Source organism: Convolutriloba macropyga, chromosome 15, assembly GCF_964194025.1.
Source record: "Convolutriloba macropyga chromosome 15, txConMacr16.3, whole genome shotgun sequence".
NCBI classification, from domain to species: Eukaryota; Metazoa; Xenacoelomorpha; order Acoela; family Convolutidae; genus Convolutriloba; species Convolutriloba macropyga.
The window spans coordinates 15,907,282-15,933,971 of NC_134482.1; the positions used below are offsets into that span (position 1 = coordinate 15,907,282).

A 26,690-nucleotide genomic window follows, 5' to 3' on the forward strand; every position below is an offset into this window, starting at 1 on the left:
GCATCAGTTTTTACTCCACTGATTTTTTTGCTATGGAGGCTATCTTTTTGTTCATACACCAATTTTTTTGAAAATCACTTGAGTTTTTGGGTTTTTCTGTCTGTTCCTCATTTTGTAGACATTTATGCCAAAATTGTGGATGAGCGGGGTCGTAACCTTATGTGCGATCGCACATTACCGAGCCTCCTTGTCCAAATAAAATGTTAAAAAACAGCTGACTTCTTTTTAAATTTTATATTGTCTCAAATTATTTCACTTCATTTCAGAATGGTTGATGTTATCAAGGAAAATCGGCGTCTGTAAAGACGGAGAGCCCTAACAAAAAGGCACAGACGGAATAATAAATGCAAATTTCCAAAAGAAACAATCTCTAAAACGACTTGTTTGAAGGGCATCAACATTCGACAGTTTCAATTAAAACCAAAAAATGAATGACTTGTTTTTTTTCATACTAGTTGGATGGGAAAAATTAAAAATATCGCAATATAATATACAGTTCTACATGGCTTCATTGAGCGAGAATAAAAAAAACAATTCGTAATTAGGCAGGACCGAATTTTCAATAATTACAAAAAGGCTGGTTAAATGTTGCATAATTAAATATCAATTCATTCCAGCTTAGAGTACAGTTAACTTCGTATGACATATGGTTCTTTGAAACCTTGGCAGCGTTGGCACTGAAAGACATTTTTAAATAAAAAGTTTGAAAGCGAAGACGAATGTAATTTATAGTTGAGGCGTTATTGTAAGTAAAGCGATAAAATCCTGCTCGGTGCTTGTCCCTGAAAATTATTACTTCTACCAGTGACTTCAACATTGTTTCCTCTTCGGTTCTCTGAAACAAAATTTGTTCTGGATTGCTGCCAGTTTTCAGATTGTTCTTGAGGAAAATTTGAAGGTCTTTGTCCAGCAAGATTCAAACTGTTCTCGGGGTCCCCAGTTGGGTTGGCTACTTTTGGTAAAATCAAACTGTTTCCATCCGATATGAAATCTTTAAATCTGTCAAAATGTTATTGTTTAACTCTATGTTAACTGTTTAACTTTATGTTTCGTGGACTTAACGCAACTAAATATTGGAGAAAAACCTTTTTTTTTCAAAAAAAGTTTTCTTTGCATTTACTGCCAATTTTTCATGGGCTTTGATCGTTGTATTGGATCTTTTCCGTTTGTGCCCTCTCACCAGAACGAGTTTCAAATCCTGATCAGTACTTGTCCAGTGTAATACACGTCTTTAATTGACAAATTATTACTGACCATGGCTTGTTTCAAATCTTACGATTTGAGAAGACGTGCTCAAATCTTGACAAGTCTTGATTACAACGCAGTATATAAGCAAAGTAGGGTTTTGAGAAGAAATTGTTTATGTTTATTGCATTTCAAAATTAGCTAAACCTTAGAAAAAAAAATTAAGGAGAAGTTAATTAACTTGCAAATATGGCCCAGTTATTTCCAATATGAGCACATGCCAGCTTAAAATGTCCTATTTATTTGCTTCGAAACCAAAAGAGTGGCCATAACTGTTATATTTGGTCGATATCAGATTTTTTTATAATCTCTGTTATCAACTGAACTTTCCTGATGAGCTTGCATTTTCGAGTGCTTCGTTTTTCACTTTACAGAAATTTGTGGTCTTTCCCATTATAGTCCCCCAAAAAATTATACCAAGAAATTATTACCACGATTGTGAGGGGGGCCTAAGGGTTATCTGACCACTAAGCTGAGCGGGATTAATGGGAAAGACCTGAAAATTGTAGGCAAGTCACTGTAAACGGCGGCCTTCTCTTTTTGTTACAAAAGGATAGAAACCAACAAAAAATTTTGACCAAGTCTTGCCCAAGACTTGTCAAGTCCTGTCCAAGACTTGTGCAAGATTTGTCAAGTCTTTGTCAAAACTGGTGCAAGACTCGCCTATACCTAAGGCTTAATTCAAAACGTGCCAAGTCTAAATAGTGATATGATTTGAGCTCTGATACAGTGCTCATCCAAGACTTGCAACTTCGCTGAATTTGTACTGATGAAGACTTGACGATCAGTTCGGGCCCCACAGTACGTTATACAATCCCCAGTTATAGAACACGTGCAGCAGGTGCCACTCCATAGTAATTTATTACTTAAAAATATGGCACGTGTGTCTGTTGGGTGCAAACAATATGCATCCCCTGAACAAAGGGAACAAACGAAGAAGATCATTTTATCTTTTTCAATAAGTTTATCTCTGCCTTTACTTCCATTTTTAAATCAAAATTGATTGCCTTTTTCTAGATTTGAAATAGAGCATTGATGGAACATCTTTTATATTTTTGTTTGTGTGTATTTGAAAAAAAAATGACGCGCGCGATGACTAAATGCTTAGGTCAAACTACTGAAAAAATGAACATCAGAGAGAAGAGGGTGTTCATTGTTGTTGCAAATTGTTGGATCTATTCTGATGGTTTGGCCGCTTTAAATTAATTTGATTGCCAATTTTTTTATTTTTTGTCTCACAGTGGGATTAACGGGCATATTTATTTTGACAAATTTTGGCAACATTGACAATACAAGGCTAATAAAGATGCAAACACTTAAAAAAGTGTAAAAACTGACCGAGTGTTCAGATTTTAACCAACTAAGATCACTGCTAAGTTGCTGAAGAAAGATTTGTGTAAAAAAAGGTTGCGTTGTTGTAAAATATTGTTTGCGTGTGATTTTTTTCTGTGTCAGATATAGAGTAAAAAATTATGAACAATAACTTGTACTTCGTATTAACTATAAATTGTGGAAATATATTTCATATTGATGTTTTTTTGACTTTCGGGTTCGGAGTTCTTCTTGATCAAAAAAACTTTTTTTTGTTAATTTGAAACGAGTGAAAGAGTTTCGGCCTCTTTCTAGTAAAACCACGCCACCAATTTAATTGTTAAATGAGCTGCAGGCCCAATTATTGAAAACATAGTAAATACACCCAGTCTTTCTTATTATATCCCCCCAGCTTAGTGGTCAGATAACCTATAGCCCCACCAATCATGGTAAATATACCATAATGGGGGACTATGATGGGAAAGACCCAACATGCCAGAAGGGGGGTTAAAATTTCTTGGAGAGGCTATAATGGAAAAGACCCAAATTTTGTTCTTTTTGCTGAGAAAAAGTGTATTCTGAACAAAATTAAGGTCTATCCCATTATAACCCCCAATGAAATTATAGCCCCCCATTTTGGTATAATTAACATGATTGGTGGGGCTATATGTTATCTGACCACTAAGCTGGGGGCGGGAGGTTATAATGGGAAAGACCCAAAAATTATACTTGGAGATGGGAGGAACCATAGATTCCAATTTTTAAAAACAATGGTCAAATTGCCTGTTTTAAAAAAGTAATAATTTATACGAATATCTCGTCAGCAAAACTTGATATATTGTTGTATTCTGTAAGTTTAAATAGTTTTACGATATATTTAATTAATTAGATTTTTGGGCCTTTCCCATTATAGCCCCCCAGCTTAGTGGGCATGTAACCTATAGCCCCCCAGATGAAAACTCATAACCACCTCTTTAACACAAAATCGGAAATCGATATAGGCGAGCCACTGAAATTAATAACCCCTTCTTTAAAACAAAATCAGAAATCATTGTAGGCAAGCCGCCGGATGATGACATGGGCTTGCCCATTATAATTGATTTTAGTTGACTTCGTATCTTGTTGATTCGTATCTTGCGGAGTTCCTGTTCAGAAAGCATGGTTCTCGAAAAAACCTGGACCCGTTCCATGAAATCATGACGGCGATTGGAAAATTCCAGCATTCGATACTGGAACAAAACAAAAACTTCTAACCAACAATTGTAAGCATAAATGATGAATTTAATTGTATGCTATAATTTGATTTTTTTGGGGGGCTATAATTTTCTGGGGGGGGGGCTATAATGGGAAAGACCCAGATTTTTTTATCTGTTTGTGCTGCAGTATATACTACAACACAAACGGAAAACGTAAAAATCTGATTTCTTAAATTTATCCTAAAATCATCTAACTTTCAGAATTTGACAATGTATCAATTTGCACAGACAAGATTTTTGTATAATCATTCATTATATAATATAACAGAGCTGCTTGAAATGAACGGATAAAAATTCCAGCGTATAAACCGAGCATATTAAAGCGTTAATTATTACCATTGACTTCGTAACATTGATCTTTCCCGTTTGTGCCCACCCCCCAGACTAGTGATGGTCGCATATTTTTTGCAACCCCCAGACGCACGTGCCATATATTTTCATAATGATTTACCAAGTAATGGCACATGTTGTGTAATGGGGGGCGCATAAGGTACTGGGGGGGCGGCACAAACGGAAAAGATCTCAAACAAATTAGGGGTCTTTCCCTTTATACCCCCCCCCAAAAAAAATCAAGTTATAGCATACAATTAAATTCATCATTTATGCTTACAATTGTTGGTTACAAGTTTTTGTTTTGTTCCAGTATCGAATGCTGGAATTTTCCAATCGCCGTCATTATTTCATGGAACGGGTCCAGGTTTTTTCGAGAAACATGCTTTCTGAACAGGAACTCCGCAAGATACGAATCAACAAGATACGAAGTCAACTAAAATCAATTATATTGGGCAAGCCCATTTCATCATCCGGCGGCGCGCCTACAATGATTTCTGATTTTGTGTTAAAGAAGTGGTTATTAATTTCAGTTGCTCGCCTACATCGATTTCCGATTTTGTGTTAAAGAGGTGGTTATGAATTTTCATCTGAGGGGGGGCTATAGGTTACATGCCCACTAAGCTGGGGGGGCTATAATGGGAAAGACCCCAAATTATTATTTCATGAACAAGTTCAATATTAGACCTGGATAATACAGAAAAAGGGTATAATCTGTAAGATTTCAGTGTAATTCATACTTAAATCCACATTTAAAAAAACTTTAAAAACTTATTCCAATTGTCTTTGCTCTGTTACCAAAAAGATCACGATGTTCATTTTTTTACAGGAATTGATTTCGTTGTTTGTAATTTAGACAGTTAGTGTGGTCATCTTTCTGTTTCAAGTCGTTTATCATGAATTCATGCCGCTATATTTGATCCCTTACAATGGTAAAATAGAAATTGTAATTTAGATTCCCACCTTTTTTAGGCTATAAATACATATCATTGCACGGGTATGGGTCTTTCCCATTATAGCCCCCCCATTATGTTATATTTACCATGATTGAGGGGATATAGGTTATCTGACCACTAAGCTGGGGGGAGGGGGGGCTATAATGGGAAAGACCCCCATCACACGAAGTGTTAGTTGGCTCGCACCTTGAAATGAAGAGAAAAATTTTTGGACCTATTTTGTTTCGGCCCCGACAGCTGAGTGGGCATATAACTTTTATACCCCCAAGTGCAGGTGCTATCATTTACATACTACCGTACCGTGCTTCATAACCACAAATAATTTGTAATATGGGGGAATGAAAAACACTGGCAGGCCGATACAGATAGATCCAAAATTTGGGTCTTCCCATTATCACCCCCCCCCCCCTCCCCTCCCCCCAAGCTCAGTCGTCATATAATCTACATCCCCCCCTACCATAACCTATCAGGGTTATGATACCAAACTGTGGGGCTATGCTTTCGAGGGGTGGGGGCTATAAAGGGAAAGAAGCGGGCTTCAGTCGCGCACTTATACCTGGGATAAAACTAATGGAAACAATTTAATTAGTCACCGCAGCTGTTCGGCTGCACAGACTGTTGATTGGACACAGACGACTCTGCTTGATTTGCTACATTTTGCGACACTGGTCTTAATGGCCGTCTGGTGACGTCACTGTGACTCCGAACATCATGTGAACTCATCTTTATTCACACTAGCGGGCAAGTACCAGATTTTGCTTGGTTACTCTGTTCTATTTATGAGCAAAATAGTAATCAGAAATGCCCCCTCCCCCCCATCTCCATAAGATTGTCTCTCTCGTTAAATTCGCCCAGTTTGGTGCTTGTAACATAGTAACCCCCCTCCTCCCCCCCCCCTATTATCAAATTTGGCTGGGCTGCTACAGATCACACAGTACGGGATCTCTTTATGTATGCCAGTCAAACTTGACAAAAGATATAACAAATCGAAGGCAAAGATATATGCCTAAGACCTGTCTGTGCTATAAGTCTCAATTTAAAATTGTTGGGGGCTGAAAAGTTCAATTAATTAAATAAATAGTTTAAATAAACAAGCTTACACTGAGCAGTATTTAACCGGGTTGAGCTGTTACTTGATGGTGTTGTTGTTAAGTGAGTGCGTAGTTGAAACTTCTTCAAGTCGGTTTCTCGTAAGAATGTTCTGTTTGAAAATTAGAAAATGTTCTTCTAAGTTAGAAGTCTTTTATATAATTTCTTCTCTGTTTGAATTTTGAAATTTATTTTGTAGGAAAAATGAAGCAGTTGTCTGCTGCTTGTCGTTGGCTCTGTTACTTGTCTCTCTAATTTTATTCCGTCCCACTTCGCTGAGAGAAACAATTAATTGCTCTCAGCTCCGTTTGGGCCGATAGGGAGCGAATCACATACTCACGTTCATAGTGAGGTGCTTCTTAATTTTCCTATTGGCCGAGAAGGCAAGAGAATTAACTCTTTTTTATCTCACGGAAAAATTACTGAATCTCCAAAAAATAATAAAAATCTAAAAAGAGGAGAGCATCAATTATTGATTTCGTAGGCGCCTGTTTTCTGCTTTTCCCCTCTTCTAAAACCGCAACAATTATGGTTTTCTTGGGGGATTTTTATGAGACTCTATTGTCTTTTCTTCTGAAGCAATCTGCTTCATCTTTATTGAACTTGGGGGGAAAGATCTGCATTGCAACTGTCAAAAGCAGAAGTAATTTAAATCAAAAGAAACTGTGGCTTTACAGGCCGCCTACGTTCAACAACGTACATTTTCTGTCCTGGATATAAGCGAGGAGATCCAGGCCTAAAGTTGTGTTATTTAAAAAAGTCGAACTGAGTTGTTTAAATACTTGTGTACTGGTAGTCTTAATAAGCGTTAGTTTGTTCAGCGCGCGGCAAAAGAATGGTTAATTAGCGCCTAAATACGTTCGCTCTAATGCGGGATTAATTATCCGTTCATTTGTAACGGCTCTCGTAATACTACAGCTCACCCCGATTTTAAGATAGAAAAGAAAATGATTAAAAGAAAGAAATATACTGCATCGTATATGATTTTATTGCGCTTGGGACATATGAATGAGTTACTACAAATTCAGACAGTTTATAAAATTAATCGCAAAGGGCGATAATGGTATGCTATAAAATTAACCGCAAAGGGCGATAATGTTGTGCTATATTAGTTAAAAAATTCTGTAGGCAAAATGACTGGGCTTGGCATCGGACTGTTACCATCGTCTTCGATCAAAAGATCCTCTTGTATATCGTCCTCAGTTGGTTCGTCCTTATCCATTGACTGTCGCTTTTTGTGCTTTTTAACCCTCCTTTTGAGCTCGGAAATTTGGTTTTTTGTTCTTCGTTTACCTTCATTAATTGTGTTATTTTCTTTCCTAGCTCCAGATTCTTTTCTCCAAGTTTTTTGTTGGCATTGGTTTTTTCTAGATGTTTCAAGGAGAACGTTTTTAGCATAGTTTGCGCGTTTGATTCGCTGGTTTTTTTGAGTTGATGGGCAACGACATATTGGCGCCGCCAATGGTCGTTAGGAAGTTGCTTCTCCTCAGGTGGTTTCTGTGACTCCATTTTTAGTTGTTCAAATTTCAGTTGCAATTCTTGCAACTCTGTTTCCTTTTGAAATAGTTCCTGCCTAAATGTGGTGTTTTCCTTTATTAAACTACTAGTGTTGATATTTGATAGTTCTGGCATCTCGACAGGAAAAGCGGAAATAGCATCGTAGGGGACTTCAATATATGCGTCGAGCATGTTATCCCTAAGGGTATAAGTGCCCTTCTTAGGGTCGCGATTTTTAATTCTCCACTTGTTGTTTTCTGTGGGGAGCGAGAAGGTTTTCAGAACTGGAAGCTTTTCGCTGTTGACTAGTATCTGTTGATGTCCATTTGACTGGATGATGTTTATTTTACTAGCAACCTCAAATTTGTTGTAGTTTGGTTTCAGGACATAGAGGAGGGTGTTAACGTACCTCGGGTTTTCTTTATTCATGTTTTCTTCTCGCGGTTTCTGTAATTTCAATTATTCTGAGGGTATTTTCCTGATAGCGTCGGGAACGAGATCTTCAATGTTGTTCATCTTAATAATTTTGTTTTTGTGATTGCTAATTTGTTGGATTGGGAATTGTCGCTTTCTGCTAACTTGCCAGTTGTTTTCGGGATCATATTGACTGGAAGTTGATGGAGATGCAATAGTTGTAGTAACTTGTTGTGTGTTCTGAGGTTTAAATGGAGGCTTTGAGAAAATAGGAGGCTGAGAAGAATGGGTTTGTGTTTGTTCTTGTTGTGTTGTCACTTGTTGATGTTGACTGGGGATTACTACGCTTGCGAGTGTGGGTCTGGTAGTCATTGTGAGTGTTTCGTTGTGGATGATCTAAAATGTTTTGATTTTGGTTAGCCTGTGTCATCAATATCACACATTATGGCTTCTTTTCAAGTTTGCAATTGGATTGCTAATATAAAAAAAGTATTCTATTGTAAAAATGTTTTTGTAAGGTTTTGTTGCTAACTACTTTGTTTAAAAATTATAATGCTAATGGCATTTGTTATTAAAGTTTGGTAGAAAAGTTTTTGTTTTGCTAAATGCAAAGTTAACTTTAATAAAGGAAGGGGGCAATAATAAAAAAATTTTTTATACTTATGCCAGGTGGGCAGCCCTGGCACAAGTACGTCTTTCTACGCTGCCCGGAGGCGTGAGCCTTGGGGCGTGTGTCACACTAACACGGCTGCAACGACCCGTGCAGCTAGGGAGACAACCTTGCTGAGTTGAAAGGAAGAAATTTTTCGGGTCATTTTTGGAATTTTCAGTTATCGTGTTAGTGTTCTAAATTATTTAGGTTCAAAAGCCAGGCTGGAGAAAGCTGAGGAAACCCCTTCCCGAGGAAAAGTTAAAAGAGAGAAAAAAAAGATCGTTTGTACTTGAGTTGTTTTTGGTTTATTAGACAACGTCGTCTAAAAAAAATTTTTGCAAATGGGACATTTTCTCAGCTTATTTATGCACACCCGATAGAATCGGTGTTTGTCATGTTGGGAAAAATGTGGGTGTTTTGTTACTCCTAATTCTGCTTTCATTTTTTGCATAAATTGCAATGAAAGTAGGATGTGATCAGGACGGGAAGACAAGGTCGAAGACAAATGGGACATTTAGGGTTTGTGTATGTTTTAAAAAGTGCCTTTCTCCAAGGAATACATACATAGTGAGGATTTTCTCTGGGAAATTGCTTATGTAGTTTTTCTACAATAACGGGTTTCCGTGAACATATGGGGCAGATAATGTCCTTATGGGGATAGAACCAACGAAAACCGTCGAATAGGGATTGTGAAAGGCCCATCGATTGACTGTTCTCTTATTTTCCTAAGATAGAAACAAGAAAACCCTCGAGAAACTGCAGTAGGATGAGATTAATGAGGAACGATATGGCAAGCAAGGTAATTAGGATCAGGATAAATATTTTTGTGGATAGGTCTAGATTGGTCATTTTCAGTATCTGGAGAAAATTTGGCGAATTGCGGAAAGGAGGTAGTTATTAATAAAAAGGGATATTGCCAATGCGCATAAGAGAACAAATAGAAGAATAAACAATGTTATGGGTTGCATTTTGTCAATTCAATGAGTAGTGCCGAACTAGGGTGAAGGAGGTGACTTGCTCCTGGTAAAAACTGAGTTGAATTAGGGATTTCGATTGGATTAAAAATAAAACTAGGGAAAGAAGTAAAATTTTGGATGTTCTTGGACTCATTGTAGATTATGTGATTGTTTTTTTTGCAACGAGGGCATAATTTATAATCTTCTACGCAAAATTTACAAAAGTTGACGGGCTCATGGTCACTGTGATGAAACGTTTTTGCAACAGAATATTGAAATCTTGTTTGTTTGCAAATATCACATTGAAACCAGTTAAAGATTGAAAAGATAACATTAAATTTAGAGGATTTAGGACAAAAATCATAGCCCATATCTTTTATAACATATTGGTAACAGAGCAGACACATTACGTGGGGTAGTTCCTTAGGGGGGTTCTCGTGTAATTTCTTGAAAACAATTGTTTCACGTCTGCAGCATAAACAAATTAATGAGACCGGTTTGGATTCTATAGTATTGGTTTCTTTGTCAATTGTATTCATTTTTGAAAGATTGTTATTGGAAGGAATTATGGGACTGGCACGGTTGGAGGATTTGGTTGTCGATTATTTTGGGATTTTATTGTTTGGTCTATTACTAATATAGTTATGAACATCAAAAAGTTGAAAGGAATACTTACAACTACGCGGAAAACGGTTAAAACGAAGGAGAAGGCTGCTGCAATAATCATAAGGGCCATTAATAAAAAATCAAGTAATGTGGGGGTAAACATTTTGGATAGTTTGTGAACGTAGTTTTGTATTGAGGATTTTACCACCAGTTGTTTGGGTCAATTGTTTGTTTGCATAAAGGGCATTTAGTAATTGTGAAAGTCATACACTGCAAACAAATTGATTTTTTAGGGTGTAGGTTTTTGAAGTGGCTGTGGCAAGTAGATAACTTTTTGATTTCTTGACAAGAATCACACTGGAAATAATGGCAATGACTTGATTGTATAAATGGGAGTTACGCAAATGGGGCATTTAGGTTGGTTCCAATATTTAAATAATTCATTTCTACAGGGAATGCAAGCAAAATGAGGGGTTGACCGTTTGGGTTTTTGTGCAATTTTTTAAATTGACGACAAGGGAGGTAACAAATAGGACATTCGATTTTTGGGGTTGAGTCAATTTGTGGTTGCTGAGATAATATTTTCAAAATGTTTCCCATTATATGGATAAATCAGAGAGATCTGGGTATGCGACTTCTAACCCATGGTGTTCAAGTTCGTTGGGGATAGTTACATTTAGATCTGCAATAGCAAAAAAGAAATTCCAGTGTTTCTCGTTTGGATAGATGTAATAATGATTAATGGTACCTGTGCTTACGAACATATAAGTTATTTTGATACATGCTTTAATTATTAATTAATTTTTTGGGGAGAGAAAGTTATGTGAAACAAATTACTTTACTGAAGAGCGCCCAAGTTGACTGGGAAATGCTCTTCGATATCAATGAGTGCAAGAAAGAATTCATAGTGCATCATTCCCATGGTGACTCGAGTAGAACCCTCACATCCACGCTCGTAGTCTGTATAGTGTATAATTATACAGGGTTTAATATCTGCTCTGTAAGTTTCAATAAAAGATTTCTCGAGGGACTCTACTTTGACTAGGCGCTCACCAAAGTGGAACAGCATTATAGAAGATCTAAATTAGAAGGGATTTTAGAACCAATTAAAGCTTGGGATATATTTATAAAGAATGTCCAATAGGGGGAAGATGGTGTTAAGGTGATGGTTCCATCAGTCCAAGTGTTTAAATATCCAAAATGGAGTATTAGTTGTGGGATTACTCTGTTGCTTTTGTCGTGACAAATGATTTTTCAAAAAATTGTATTTGTATAAGGCAGTTTTGGTATGAGAACATCATTGCTGCTTTTAATTGTTAATAGTTTCCAACTCTTTAAGGATTGAATCGTTTTGGCAAGAATCAGTTTTTGGGCAATCAAAATAAATATTGTGAGGTACACAGTTTGGATTTTCTAGCATAAATAGGAAGAATTTCCAATGAACTGAGAGAGGATTAATACTTATTAAACAAATTTTTTCACTTTGGATTTCTTTGAGCTTTACTAGCATAGTAGGTACAGGAGTTGGGTATGCATCAAAAGATCGGTGAATTTTTTGTAACTCTACAAATTTATTGTTAACTGCAAATATCATAGTTTAGAATGATACCTAAGCAATGTAGATTGGATGTTGTACTTGAAATACCGAGTTCTCTTTGAATGCTAGAAAAATGGTGAATTCGGCGAACTGAGGATGAGTAATGAAAATAATTAAAAGTCTGTAAATATTTGTCATGGGTTTTTTGCGAAAGTCATTATACTTATAGCGGAAACATAGTATACGGCTAATAGCTCAAAATTTTGGTTTCCGATTCTGATTTGTAAGTTTCTATTAGTTAAATGAATCATGTTGCTGATCTAGCTCATTTGGCAAACTATTAGGGTCGAATTGTGCTAAATACACGAAATAATTCCAATACAACGAATGAGGGGTTAAAATCACAGTATCGTTTTCCCAAGTGTCCCAAAACTCAAAATTTATAACAATTTGAGGGAAAATGTCTCCGTGTTGTTCTTCAAAGGTTTTTTTTATTTGATAAATTGTAACAAGTCTATCTTGAAACAAAACGTACATCAATGGAAGCGTTTTAGTTGTTAATTAACTTAGTGTTCTTCATTTCAAAATAGGTATTAAAATAAATTTTAAAAAAAAAGATAAAAAGGAGTGTCAATTACTTCTAAAAACAGGATTATTGACAACGATTGATATTTATAGCTAATATATCAATCGGATTCACTGTAGTAAAATCGGAGTAGGGGGAGAGTGCAGGCAATAGCTAGATAAAAATAGTTTGGATTACATAGTTGAAACTGGATTATAAGAAATAAAAAGAAAGAAAGAAATTCATACATGTCTCTTAATGTTGAACTTACAAGAGAAATCAAAATCTAGTAATATTTTTCTTCAGGTGCTTTGAAACAATTTCGTATTCGATTCCAATGTTTACAAAAGTAATTGTGTTATCAATCAGGGCTCTTAACAATGAGAAGTATTGAAATTTTGAATGTGGTACATCCAGATCAATGATGTCACTGAAGTAGAAAGATGCAACTCTAATAGTTACAGTAGTTTTCAAGGCGGAAATACTTGATGATATATTTGTCCGGTGTATTGTCCAAATCGAATGAATAAAACGTTAGGCTGTTTTATGAAATTGGGCTGCATAACATAGCATCCTTGAGGTGTATCTAAACAAGATATTAACTAACTTACAGAGTCTAATACAAATAATTTTTATTATTTTTGAAACAAATTATTTTTTTTATAAAAAGGGTGATTTTTAGTCACAGCTTTAAGGAGGTGCCACAACACTTTGAATGGTTGCATCATTTTGTGGTTGTGGTTGATGTGACGCCAGACTTGGGTATTGTGCTTTATTATTTTCTGTATGACAATGCTCATCAATTTTATTTTCTCTTGGTTGATCCTCAACGCATTTGTAAGTTTTTTCTATTGTGCTGTAAGGTTGATAATTACCAAGCGGTAAAAAATGATTGTTGTTCTGTGGGGCCGACGGTTTGGTTTCGTTAGAGAATACCGGTGTAAAGAACGATAAGATACAAAGATTATATGTTGCTCCTAATAGAATTTTCCAAAAACCCATTGTTTTGTTGGATACTTTGTGGTTTAGAACGCTCTTATGATTGTTACGATTACATCAGTTAAGAATTTTATGCACAAGAAACAAGCAAAATAAACTCCAATTTTTTCCAGATAAAAAGTGATGATTCCAAAAGTGCCTTTGAACTGGTCTGTAAAAAATGCAGGTGAAAGAAGAGAATCTAGATAAATTTGTCTGTTAATTCCCATTGCTGACGCATAGATATCTTTTTGAGAATAGTCTATGCTTCTTCCTTCTAGAACTTCTCTTGAAATTTTTGTCAAAACAGATTTTGAAGCTTCCGAATGCAAGATATTGTCCCAAAACGATTTAAGTTGATTTGGTGTGTAAATTCCGGCACGTTGCGATTCGTAACCGGTAAATTTTGGAATAGAACTAATAACTCTTGAGGAGAATATTTTTGGCTGTTGTAAAAGAACAGGTGCTGGCATCAAATGGTACCATGAGTTTTCATTATCAATATCTAATTGGTAGGCATTTTTATAGCCTCCAACACAATCTACTTCGTTTGCAAATGGGTAGATTTGTTGAGTGATTGGGTCGACGAACATTGTCCTACCATCATAATGAATAGGAATTCTATCATAACACTGCTCAAGAACCTGAAGTGGTGAGTTTCGTTTTGGACAGTGGTACAGCCAACCTATGCTACCATCTGTTTCTAAGAACATCGAGCGGTTGCCGGTTAACATGTATCCAGCTAAACGATTATTTTGGATAGCCTGCATAAGTATCATTTGTTTCAGAGTTCGATCAAGTTCGCATTGCTCTATGACCAAACTTTTCCATGCTTGTTTTATTTGCATGTAATTATGATATATGACAAAATCCATTTTTACCGCAAGGTTAAGATGATAGTCTAACTTGTCTTTGTCTAAGTGTTCCCATGCAACAAAACCATTGTCGGATGTTCGGATCTGTTCATCTGAAGGCTTCCTATTAAACCCATTTACACTTAGGCTATTGTCATGTTCAACACGAAGTTTATGAAAAAATTGTTGAGTTTTTGTTTTATAAGGTTTGCCAGTCTTCATATTAAATCCGCCTTTATAAGAAACATATAAAGAATCTAAATTTGTTCTGTAAATAAATTCTGGTTTTCCACACACCTTTTCTTTTTCATCAATTACTCTAATTTTTATGTCCATTTCAGCAGGAGAATACGTTCCTGGTCCTTCATAGGGCGTCTCCGGTTTTTCATCACTCACTATGAAATACTGTACGTTACCAAGATCGTTTTCATGTTTTAGCGTTTTTGCGTTTTGTGAAAATCTTTTAGTAACTATACAATTTTCCGGTGCCTCCTAATTGTATGCAAAGGGGTCGAGTGATGTCGAATGACAACCTCCTTCTGAGAGGACACAAGGAAGTTTTAGTCCTTGACTGTTATAGACAGTTCTGTCATTAAGATCAATATCGAGTACAGTTTCTTGCATCAGGGTTTCACATAGAAGTGTTTAATTTGACCACGATTATCACAAGATGTTGATGAATGACCTTCAAGAGCAACTCCCTGGTTTTTGTAGGAGACAGTTTTTATTCTATGTTTTATGTCAATTTCCATGTCATCATCGTCAAATTCGGTAGCAGTAATTTTTCCAGTTTTATTAGCAATTAGGGATTGTTCGGGTGAAACAATAATAACGTATGTTATTATTGGAGCGTTGTGTACAATTGATGAATGGGAAAACATACCACAATTATAACGAATGAGCATTGCAGTGACTTTGCACATAAGAGCTTTAACAAAGGTCCGATAAGACCGTTGATAAAGTGTTACATGTGTATCAACCATCTGAATGTTTTCGGGTGTAATTTTGCAAGGAGAAACTTGTGTTAACGCATACATTTTATTTTCTTTCATTTTAGAACAGTCATAATGAATGACCCTAAGTTTGTTAGATACGTCATTAATATCCTCAAAAGAAGGTCCAGTAGCGTTAATAACTATAGAAAGAGTACAAAAGTAGAAAAGACTTATAAGTAAATAAGAAAAATAGAGTTTTTCAAAACAAGGATATCTTTTCATCCTGTTCTTTTTTTAGCGCTTCAAGTCGGGAATTAAGGCTTTGAGTTGTAGTAATAGGCACTGCCAGTAAATGTTGACTGGATTTATTGCTACCTAAAACAAAGTTAAGTAAATCCGGCTTGATAGCGTGATGGCGGCTTGGCCGAGCGACTAGAAGTTCGCCTATTATTATTATTATTTTCTAAAGTTTGTAAATTAGAAGGTCCTTGTTCCGATGTATTAGGGCGGAGAGGACTTAAATTAGGGTCTAGAGGTATTCTAGAATTGTGCTGTGGGCAAGGAGTTGAACTTCTTGTTCGACTACCGCTAGGCAGGTGTGTTTGGTCTGGAGGTGGGTTGTCACGACCACCTGAACTTGCTTCGTTGAATCCAGAATCGAAATTGGTAGGAGTTCGGTCAGGGTCGAAGTTCTGCACAGGGGAGTCTCTTCGCATGAAATTCTCCACGGGGAAATATTTGGTGTTAGTGGGGCTTTGGAGGGAGAATTTAGTCAAGGGACTGTTGAATTTATTCATCTGACTTGTCATTAGATTATTATAAAATGTGTCACAATTATTTTTATCTATACCATATTCTAGGGTTAACTCTGGTATAGTTTCAGTAGCTGGGTAGTACTCGACTAGGTGATTTCTATGAGCGACCTTCCTGGTGGCCGGGTTGCTGTCTAAAGTTAATTCATAGTTAACATTGGTTAGTTTTTTTTCTACAGTATAAGGTCCTGATCTTAGTTCATGTAGTTTTTTTGACTTTCCTAACTCAATTTGATGGTTTTCCTTTAGAACTTTTTGTCCAACCTCAAGTGGCTTGCCTAATTTGTATTTGTTTCTATGTTTATGTGCGCGGTTATTGTTTTCTAAGCTCTTTTTTTAAGCGTTATTGTATATTTGTCTGAATTGGTTTTCTCGCATAAGCAACGAATTGTTAATAGTCGGTTTTAGAAGTTTGTCAATTTCGGTGTTTTTTGAAGTTTGCAAGGTATGCCTGTGAAGAGGCAGGTCTTTGCAAAACTCGGAAGAGCATGTGAGTTGTGAATTTCGTAGGAGTCCTAACTTAAGTGACAGAGGTATCTGTGGTTTTTGTCCGAACACAATTTCATAAGGTAAGATTCCAGTACTAGCATTTGGAACCGTGTTATGAGAAAAAGCAAATTTTGGTGCCAGTTCGCCCCATTTACCTCGAGCTTGTTCTAGAAAAATTCGGAAATGTGCTCCTAGATGTTTGTTTTGGATCTCGACTTTACCATTAGTCCAAGGCGCATAAGCAGTTCGAGGTGCGAGTGTTATACCTAATTCATGAATGTAACTCGCAAAATCTTGGTTCATGAATGCCGAACCCTTATCATAAACAAGTTTTTGTGGTATTCCAAAAGACAAGATGAACTTTTCTAAAGCTTTTATGGTGTCTACTGCGTCTGTGGAACGTACAGGGTATACTTGAATGAAACGTGAAAATGAATCGACGATAACTAAACAATGGTGTTTACCGTTCGATGGAGGATTTAAAGGTCCTTTGTGATCAATATGGACCGTATGAAAGGGGAATGGGACTGTATCAGTCCGCTTTTCGAGAGGTGCCTCGTGGATGTCTCTCCGTTTTTGTTCATTTTTTTGGCATTCAAGGCAATCAGCAATTAGATTTTCAATCTATTTATACATTCCGGACCAATAAAAAAATCGTTTTACATTAGCAAGTGTTTTATCTAAACCTACATGACCTGACAGTTCACAATGAGCTAGCTGAAAAACTTTGAAGAACAATGACAGTGGTACACAAATTTTTAAGTATTCAATATCTGGTTCGTCTTTTTGTTGTTGAATACATAAGATGTTACCTACAAAACTCAGTTTCTCAAAGTTATTAATGTACGACATTATGGCCATAGATTGTCGGAATTCAATTTTCTTTTCATCTTTGTTATTGTTCGTCCTTAATTGGCGAATTTGTTGTATCACTGGGTCTTTTAATTGTTCTTGACAAATTACCGATGTATTTAAATCAACTTCTTTAGAGAAGATTGTCAGTTTATCGATGAGTTCTCTTGCATCTTGTATTTTTGTATTTTCGGGAAATTTTTTTGCTAATTCGATTTTGTCTATACAAGTGCTATTTTTCACGAGAAAAACTTTATCGTATTCTAGAGGGAATCTGTACTCCGAGTCTGTGGTATTAGTTTGATCAATGTAGAGTTTGTCAAAATCTATTTCCGGTGACTGGTTCTCGTTGAACAATTCAATTTCCGAAATTGAGTCAAAATTTTGTTCGGTTATCCCTTCATCAGGGTAGGAATCAATTTCTGTATAATGATCAGACGTTTCGTTTTCCTCCTGTTCTGATACAGGGGTTATTTCATGTTTTGCGGTGACGCCTATAGTGGTTAATTGATGAACCATACGAGAAATCTTCCGAAATATTATTTATTGAGCAAAGTCTGTTTTGATTATTGTCGTACTTTTGCTTTACCATTTTGTCGTTTTTGAAAATGAATTTGTCGATACCCGTTATGCTTTTTTTAGGATCGGAAAAAAGTCATCTGCTGGTCCCTTTTCATTATCACAAAATGAAATATTTTTCCTCGTTACCATGCTCGTCGTAAAATCTAATGTCTTTTGGTATCTTTTTGTGTTTAAATTGATACTTGTCCAGATCTCTAAATTTTACATTGCGACTTAGGATGTCGGGAAAAGCTAAGTTTTTTCCTTCAGTCCAAATAATTTTCAAGTTCTGAAATTGAGATATTACTAACTGGTACCTGAAAAACCTGTGAGAGAGTTTTCCTCCTCTACCCCATAGATACATTAAAGGCTTATGGTCGGTGTACACATATACTGGATGGGGAGAACCAATTAGGTAATGCTCATATGTTTGTAGTGCAGATATTACGCCGCAAAGTTCGCGTGCTGTGGTGCTCATTTTTTGTTCCTCTTTAGTGTAAATTCTAGAGTTAAAAGACACTATTCGTTTCCCTTCTGGAAATTCTCGAACGAGAATTGAGCCTACTCCTATAGAAGAAGCGTCTACATGCACGTGGAAAGGGTATTTAGTATCAGGTATTGCTAAGATAGTATCTTCGCTAATCCTGTTTTTAATGTCGTTAAACAGTTTTTCGTGTTCTGTTGTCCAGACAAATTTAGTTTCTGTGCGGGTTAGGTCATAAAATGGTTTGCAGTCAACATGCAAATTTTTGATGTACATGCTGTAGAATCCTAAGCAACCTAGAACTCTCATGACATCACGTTTGTTTTCAGGCGACTTAAGTGCTTTTAAATCTGCTACTCGCTTCTTGACTGGTTGTATCCCATCTTTACCTACTACATGTCCCAAGAACTGTACTTTCCTAAGGAAAAATTTAGTCTTTTCAGGTTGAGCTTTCAATCCTGATTTTCTTAAAAGTTCATGGTACTTGTCAATTATTTCAAACGTTTCGGTTTCATCTTGCGCTTGCATGATGGTGTCATCAATGTAGGTTATAGTTTGTTTTTTTCTAATTAATGGTGCAAAATGGATAGTCATTATACGACTGAAGAAATTAGGTAGACCGCATAGGCCGTAAAATTTGCGTTCAAATGTGTATTGCTTTGGACCAATTACAAAACTTACCAGTTGTTTGGTTTCCTCAGTTAAAGGAACTTGGTTATAAGCTGAACAGAGATCACTGGTTGTGAAAAAATTGCCTTTAAGTCTAGTTAATAGGCTTCCGATTGGCTCTAGTGGCCATGAATATCGACTAAGATCTGTTATTGAATTCAAATATCGGACAACTATAACCAGTTTTACTGTGTTCCCCTTGGGTAGGATTATGATTGGGTTAATAAATTCTGATCCCATTTCTTTATCATTACCCATTTCCCGGATTATACCTGTTTTACACAATTGTTCCAAAAGGTTTTCTAGTTTTTCCTGATAATGTAATGGTACTTTGGATGGTCTTTGTTTTGTCAAAGTTGAATTAGGTAAAAGTTTAACCTGAAACTTTTGTCTTATCTTTCCAACATCGTATTTGTGTTGAGAGTAAACGTCTTTATTTTTAGTTAAAGTCCTCAGTAACTTGTCTAAATTTTCGTCATTGATATCAGCTTGACTGAAATCAAATTTTTTGAGATACGCTTGAACGGTTTTGTCAAATCTGTGAGTTTTTCTTTGGGAAGTTCAACGGGTCTGATGTTCTCATCAGTTGTTTCTAATTGTGGCTTAAGATCCTTGAGGTCGTCGCTAAAGTCTGTTTCTAATTCGTAGTTGTTGGTAAAATCTTGTTGCCTTTTTCGCTTTTCTGTTTTCTTTTGTTTTTCAGGAGTTTTGCTTGCAAAGAAATTTTGAATTTTTGAAATTTTTGGACCTTGTTTTTCACTAACATGGAAAATTTGATCCCAATTAGTGTCACTATTCATTAGGTGGTTTATGAATGCAACGTTGTCAACTACAGAAAATTCTGGGTCTTGTCTAATTTCAATGTCTTCTAAAGTGTGCCCAATAGGACCCTTTTGGATGACAACCTTGTTGTTTTGAGGATTGTTTAGAATTATTGGTAATTCCTTTTCTTTTCTAAAACACTGGACGTTGTAAGTATAAATTCGTTGTGCTTGCAGTTCACTTCCAATTACGAAGAAGGTTCCCTTTCTGAAGAATTCATTCGGAGGTCTAATTGATATTACTCGAGTTGATTTTGGTGCTAATGGTAGTTGCTGGTCAAGAGTTACAATTTTGTACGAATTAATGTTTGGATAGCTTTTCGTTTGGTATCTAGATAATGTGACGGCTACTTCAGGGTAAGTTTTTAAATCAATTTTTGGAGTGGTTAGGTCAATAGATTTTACTGTAGATTCAAGGAAATCCATTCCCAACAAATTCGGCTTGCAACCAGCTTTGGCTGAAACCCATGTGGTAACTTCCACTTGATACTTTCCTTCAATGTCGAAAGAAGTTTTGAAAGTAATTAGACCTAGAAGTTTTAGTTTCTCACCATTAACCGCTAGAGTATGAGTTTTTGAAGCTTTCATCTCAATGTGTTGTAATTTACATAGTTCAAGATAAGTGTGGTAATTAATTATAGAGCTTGATGCTCCTGTGTCCAATAAAAACTGTGTTTCTAAGCCGTTATTTTTATTTCTGTCTCCAACGGATTGGTATAAATTAATATAAATATGTGAGTAACTTGCTTTGTTATCAGTAGTGTTTATGAACGGAGACCTGTCTAGTTTAAATACTCGTCGTTGTGATTCTCATTATTGTAATAGTCTCTGGAAGTTTCACTGGTAAAGTGAACTCGAGGGCTTCGCCCTTCACTGTTATCTCTTGAATGAGTATTATGGTTTTGTCTATTAGGTGTCCTATCTCGGTCATGGTCTCTACTCCTATCACGATATCGATTATCTGATCTTTGAGGACCGTTGCTTTGTCTATCCCTACTATTTTGCCTATTGTTATCTCTGTAAGAGTTGTTTCGATGGTTATTTTGTCGTTCCTGTGATCGGTTATCGTAAGAAGATGATCGGTAATTGTTTGAAGAGTTTGATGGGTACGGTGATCGATGTCGGTAGTCTGATCTAGAGTTGTTTTGATAATTGGATTGATTTTGGTTATAACTATTTCTCTGTCTGTCCCTAGAATTTCGATTGTCATAATTGTTTGATTTGTAATTTTGTTGACCTGGTGAATGGCTCCTACTACGTTTATAATTATCTGTGAACTTTTCTCGTTGTTGAGGTGGGTTTCGGTTTTCATTTTTAAAGTCCTTGTACTTAAAGCAGAAAGCTATTGTGTGACCTGAACGTTTGCAAAACTTGCTGAATCTAGTCTGGTTTTTTTTTAATCTAGGATTGTCGTTGTTGTATGTGGCGTTTATTTTATGATCTTTCATTAGATTTGCTATTTCTGTGAGTTGGTTTTTTAACCCTTCTATTTCTATTTTATTGTCGATACTACTTGAGGCAGTACCCGTGAATTCACTGCTAACTGAAAAACTTAAGTCTTTAGTTGCTACATGATCCTGTAATTGTTGCCAAGTTGTAGCTGGGTTTTCTAATAACCGCTGATGTGCCTTTTGCTTGAGTGCAGGTGGCGTTAATCCTTTTTTAAAAAGTACTCCATACACTTAGCGTTACGCTGGTCGTTGTTAAAATCTGGATCTGGCCATCCTTTTTCAACTGCTTTTGTTATTCGGTGTGTATAGCTTTTTATCAATTCATCTGGTTGCCTTTTAATACTCTCGACTTCAATTCTTTTCCTATACTTGTCTTTTGCATCAGTAAAACGGTCAATGAACTAATTTCTAACTTCCTTCCATGCTAAACCTGGTGCTAAGGTTTCAAACCATTGGGCTGCGGGCCCACGCAAAACCGAACCAAACAACGCTTTTTGTCTAGTGTCGTATGCTGCTTGCAAGCCAGCATCCGCAGGATCTCTTGTTCCTAGTGAGAATTGGATTTTTTTTTGTATTAAACTAAAGAATTCCTGGGCATTTCCAGATGGATCTAAACCTGTAAATTTCTCTAACGCTATGTCGGGGTGCGCAACAACCTTCGCTGCCATGTTTTATTTTAGTGTACGAAAAGAATATTTTATACGAAAGTATTATTAGTTTGGGTAATTAGTGTAGAAAATATTTTTGTTATAACAATTAAGTAATAAAACGCTAATACTAAAGTAGAAAGTTGAACTGTTTGTTTTGTAATATGAATTTTATTTGTTTAGGACCGTTCAATGATTGTATTTTAAATTCAAAGTTTTTGCCGTTATCAGTGCTAAAAATTTCAACCCAAGAGTAAATATCGGTTTGCTCAACGGTAAAATTTAATAACCAAGGATAAGTGCTTTCAGAGTGTTTAAATTCAACAGAGTATTGGTGAAATCTGTTTATTTTTGAAAATCTAATTTGTGTGACAAATTCTGTTTTTATAAGTAATTTAACTCTATCTGGTAAACTCGGATCGTCAGGAGAAAGGTTGATGTATTTGGGTTTAATGATTTTTAAGATTTGTAAACCAAACGGGGAAATTTTATTTTTGTGGCTCATCCACACACAAGATGATAACGTTTATGCTAATTCTATCACACTGTTCTGATTTCTTAGAGCACACAAAAGTTCATTAAAGTTTGGGTTGGTCCACTTGTAAGTTATGTAGATTTCAGTTTCCGTTTCGCTAGAAGAGTGATGGTAAATGCATAAAAAGTTTCTGTTCTGATCAGTTAAATAATATGAAACTTTGCCTATTTTGTTATGTACTTTAATACTTATATTTAAATCTTGAACGTTTACTTTATTATATGACATATAAATAACATAGAACAATTGTTTTTGTTGTTTTATTAATGTATTTTTGTATGAAAATACACAGAAGACAGTACAAAAACGTTTAGTACGGGATGTTTAGTACATCAGTAGTAGTATTTTTGTAGCTATTATTGTGTTTAAATATTGTTTCTAGCGTGCTTGAGTCTGTTAATGACCGTATTTTAACATGAGACAACAATTTTTCTATGATAAATTTGTGTACAAATTGGGTTATAAGGCTAGTTTACGCTCTTTTAATTAATTATTGGCTAAATTTTCTGCGGGAATCTCGATCACACTGTTTTTAGTTTTTAACGAAGTTAGTAAATTCTGAAAATTAGGGTTCTCAGATGCATAGGTTATATAAAAATTAGCTGGTGAATTATGCTCAAACACGTAGAAAATAGCTACAAAGGTAATTCCGTCAGTAATAAATCGTGTTATTTTACCCGTTCTAGTGTTTTCTATTGCTGTTAGATTAAGATGGTCTACAATAACTATTCCAGTTTGGTCCATGCACTGTTTAAAACCTCTATTGGTGAAAATGTTCGTGTGAAGCCGGCTAAACTGGGGATATTCTCATCAATTTATGTTATTTCCAGGCTACAAATCTGTGTTGGGGGGATAATATAATGTAAAAATGACGCTAAATTGGCTAAATTTTGTGTAAAATTGATTAAAATTGGATAAAATTGATGTTGTTACAGCTTAAATCTGATTAGTTTCCCTTAAATTTTAATAAAAATGACGTTAATTTTGTTAAATTCTGGTTAATATTTGAGAATTTAGGTCAAAATGTTGTTTATTTGGTTAAAATTTGATTAATATTACCCTACCCGGGTCAAGAAATTGATAAAACAGAGTGAATATTCAACTAAGGAAGGCTTATATTTAACCAAAATTGGGTTAGTTAATGTGAAAATGCAACAATGTGTGCTTAAATTTGTAGAAAATTTGGTATAAATTACACTAAACACGCATTGGGGGGATGAATTCTGGTAAATTTTAAGTTAATTTGTTTGCAAATGCTATATTTTTGGCAACAATTTAGTGAAAATTAGACATATGTTACTCTAAATATGATTTGGGGGGATTATTTCTGGTTAAAAATTGGCTAATTAGTGTGAAAATGCTAAAATTCTACTGTGAATTTGGTGAAAATCGGCTAAAGTTTAGTTTAATTAGGTGTTGGGGTGGTGAAATTTAGATAATTTTTGGTTATTTGGAGTGCATATGCTAAAATTTAACAATAAATTTGGTCCAAATCGGGTCAGAAATAATCTAAACAAGTTTTGGGGGATAAATTCTGTACAAATTTTGATTATTTAGTGTGAAAATACTCAAATTTAAGCATAAATTTGGTCAAAATCGGGTTAGAAATAGACTAAACAGGTTATGGGGGGATGAATTTTGTATAACTTTCAATTATTTAGAGTGAAAATACTAAAATTTAAGCATAAATTTGGTCAAAATCGGGTTAGAAATAGACAAGACAGGTTATGGGGGGATGAATTTTGTATAAGTTTCAATTATTTAGAGTGAAAATTATTTAGAGTGAAATTATTTAGAATGAATTTTGTATAAGTTTCAATTATTTAGAGTGAAAATACTAAAATTCAACCATAAATTTGGTGACAATTGGGTTAAAATCAAATTAAATACGTTTTAGGGGGATAAAATCTGGTTGAATTTCGGTTATTTAAAGTGTAAATACTAAAATTTAACCATAAATTTGATGAAAAGTGGGTGAAAATTAGGCTAAATAGGTTTTGGGGGGATGATTTTTGGTTAAGTTCTGACTATAAAATGTAAAAGTACTTCAATTGTTATATAAATAAACTAAAAATTGGACATAGATTACCCCCACCCGGGTCAGAACAATTTTACAAGAGCAAAGAATCAGTTGCTTGTTACTATTTTAATGTGAATTTACTGTATTTCGGCCGTAAATTAGATATAAATTACTCTATTTGTTTGTCTATTAGTGTGCTTTCACTTCTGTGGTAGTGGTTATTTTACTATTTTAATCCGATCGGATAGAAAAACAAAAATTCAGGCGTGATTCTTTACTCTGTGCGCACCAGTCATCAAATTTGGGTGGGCTGCTACAGATCACACAGTACGGGATCTCTTTATGTATGCCAGTCAAACTTGACAAAAGATATAACAAATCGAAGGCAAAGATATATGCCTAAGACCTGTCTGTGCTATAAGTCTCAATTTAAAATTGTTGGGGGGCTGAAAAGTTCAATTAATTAAATAGATAGTTTAAATAAACAAGCTTACACTGAGCAGTATTTAACCGGGTTGAGCTGTTACTTGATGGTGTTGTTGTTAAGTGAGTGCGTCGTTGAAACTTCTTCAAGTCGGTTTCTCGTAAGAATGTTCTGTTTGAAAATTAGAAAATGTTCTTCTAAGTTAGAAGTCTTTTATTTAATTTCTTCTCTGTTTGAATTTTGAAATTTATTTTGTAGGAAAAATGAAGCAGTTGTCTGTTGCTTGTCGTTGGCTCTGTTATTTGTCTCTCTAATTTTATTCCGTCCCACTTCGCTGAGAGAAACAATTAATTCCTCTCAGCTCCGTTTGGGCCGATAGGGAGCGAGTCACAAACTCACGTTCATATTGAGGTGCTTCTTAATTTTCCTATTGGCCGAGAAGGCAAGAGAATAAACTCTTTTTTATGTCACGGAAAAATTATTGAAACTCCAAAAAATAATAAAAATCTAAAAATCTGAGAGCATCAATTATTGATTTCGTAGGCGCCTGTTTTCTGCTTTTCCCCTCTTCTAAAACCGCAACAATTATGATTTTCTTGGGGGCTTTTTATGAGACTCTATTGTCTTTTCCCCTGAAGCAATCTGCTTCATCTTTATTGAACTTGGGGGGAAAGATCTGCATTGCAACTGTCAAAAGCAGAATTAATTTAAATCAAAAGAAACTGTGGTTTTACAGGCCGCCTACGTTCAACAACTTACATTTTTTGTCCTGGATATAAGCGAGGAGATCCAGGCCTAAATATGTGTTATTTAAATAAGTCGAACTGAGTTGTTTAAATACTTGTGTACTGGTAGTCTTAATAAGCGTTAGTTTGTTTAGCGCGCGGCGAAAGAATGGTTAATTAGCGCCTAAATACGTTCGCTCTAATGCGGGATTAATTAGCCGTTCATTTGTAACGGCTCTCGTAATACTACACTATTACCGTATTTCATACCTTAATGTGGGCTATAATTTCGTGGGAATAATTCCGCTATAATGGGAAATACTCCCTTGTTCTATTCAAGAAAAAGAAAAAAATCTTTTCGGATCTATTCTGTTTCCCCCCCCCCAGCTTACTGAACATTAATTTTTTATGACCCCCAGGCGCACGTGCTATTTTCTTACATAGTAACGTGCTATATAACAACATATAATTTGTAACTGGGGGTCATAAAAAGCACGGGGGGGACAGAATAGATCCATCTTTCCCCACCCCATCTCCCCCGAACATTTTTTTCCATAAGCCTGTGTTAACGATGTTTGACTCACCTATTTGAGAAACCCTTACCCAGCGACACCTAACTTGCAATCGGAATCATAAAGCGACAATGGGGCGGGGGTACATAAATTCAAAATTTGTCATTCCTAAATGATTTGGCTAGCTTACGCTTGGTTTGGAAAATTCATTTCTTGGGATAAACTTGTGAGCACGTGCTGCCCGTGTTGTCAGAAAAATTATCACCGAAAATAATCACCGACACCAGCCAGCTCAGCTGATTTGGCACATACCCCCCCCCCCCCGCGAAGCGAAAAAAAAATATTTTCTTTCATAAGAAACGGCGGTTACTGCTGGAGGACTTTTGGGGTCTTTCCCATTATACACCCCCCCCCCTCATTTTAGTGTTCATATAACCTGTAGCCTCCCCCATCATGGTAAGCATACCATAAAATTCGGGGCTAAAATTTCCCGGGAGAGGCTGTAAT

At 35.7% G+C, this 26,690-nt stretch overlaps 1 protein-coding gene across 4 annotated transcripts in view; it reads right to left on the reverse strand.

The window, feature by feature from the left end:
* The window catches only part of LOC142353976 (uncharacterized), a 67,881-nt gene extending 41,438 nt beyond the window's left edge, over positions 1-26,443 (reverse strand). Inside the window, exons 1-3 of one of the 4 annotated variants that reach the window (XM_075406220.1) lie at positions 26,374-26,443; positions 5,692-5,871; positions 764-835 (exon numbers count right to left, since the gene is read on the reverse strand). In XM_075406220.1, the coding sequence (XP_075262335.1) occupies positions 764-835; positions 5,692-5,821 (202 nt within the window). In that variant the 5' untranslated portion in view covers positions 5,822-5,871; positions 26,374-26,443. Of the gene's footprint in view, positions 1-763; positions 953-5,691; positions 5,872-26,351 lie in introns of all 4 variants that reach the window. The other 3 variants (XM_075406219.1, XM_075406217.1, XM_075406218.1) reach the window with 3 other exon arrangements.
* Positions 26,444-26,690: the final 247 nt, after the last annotated feature.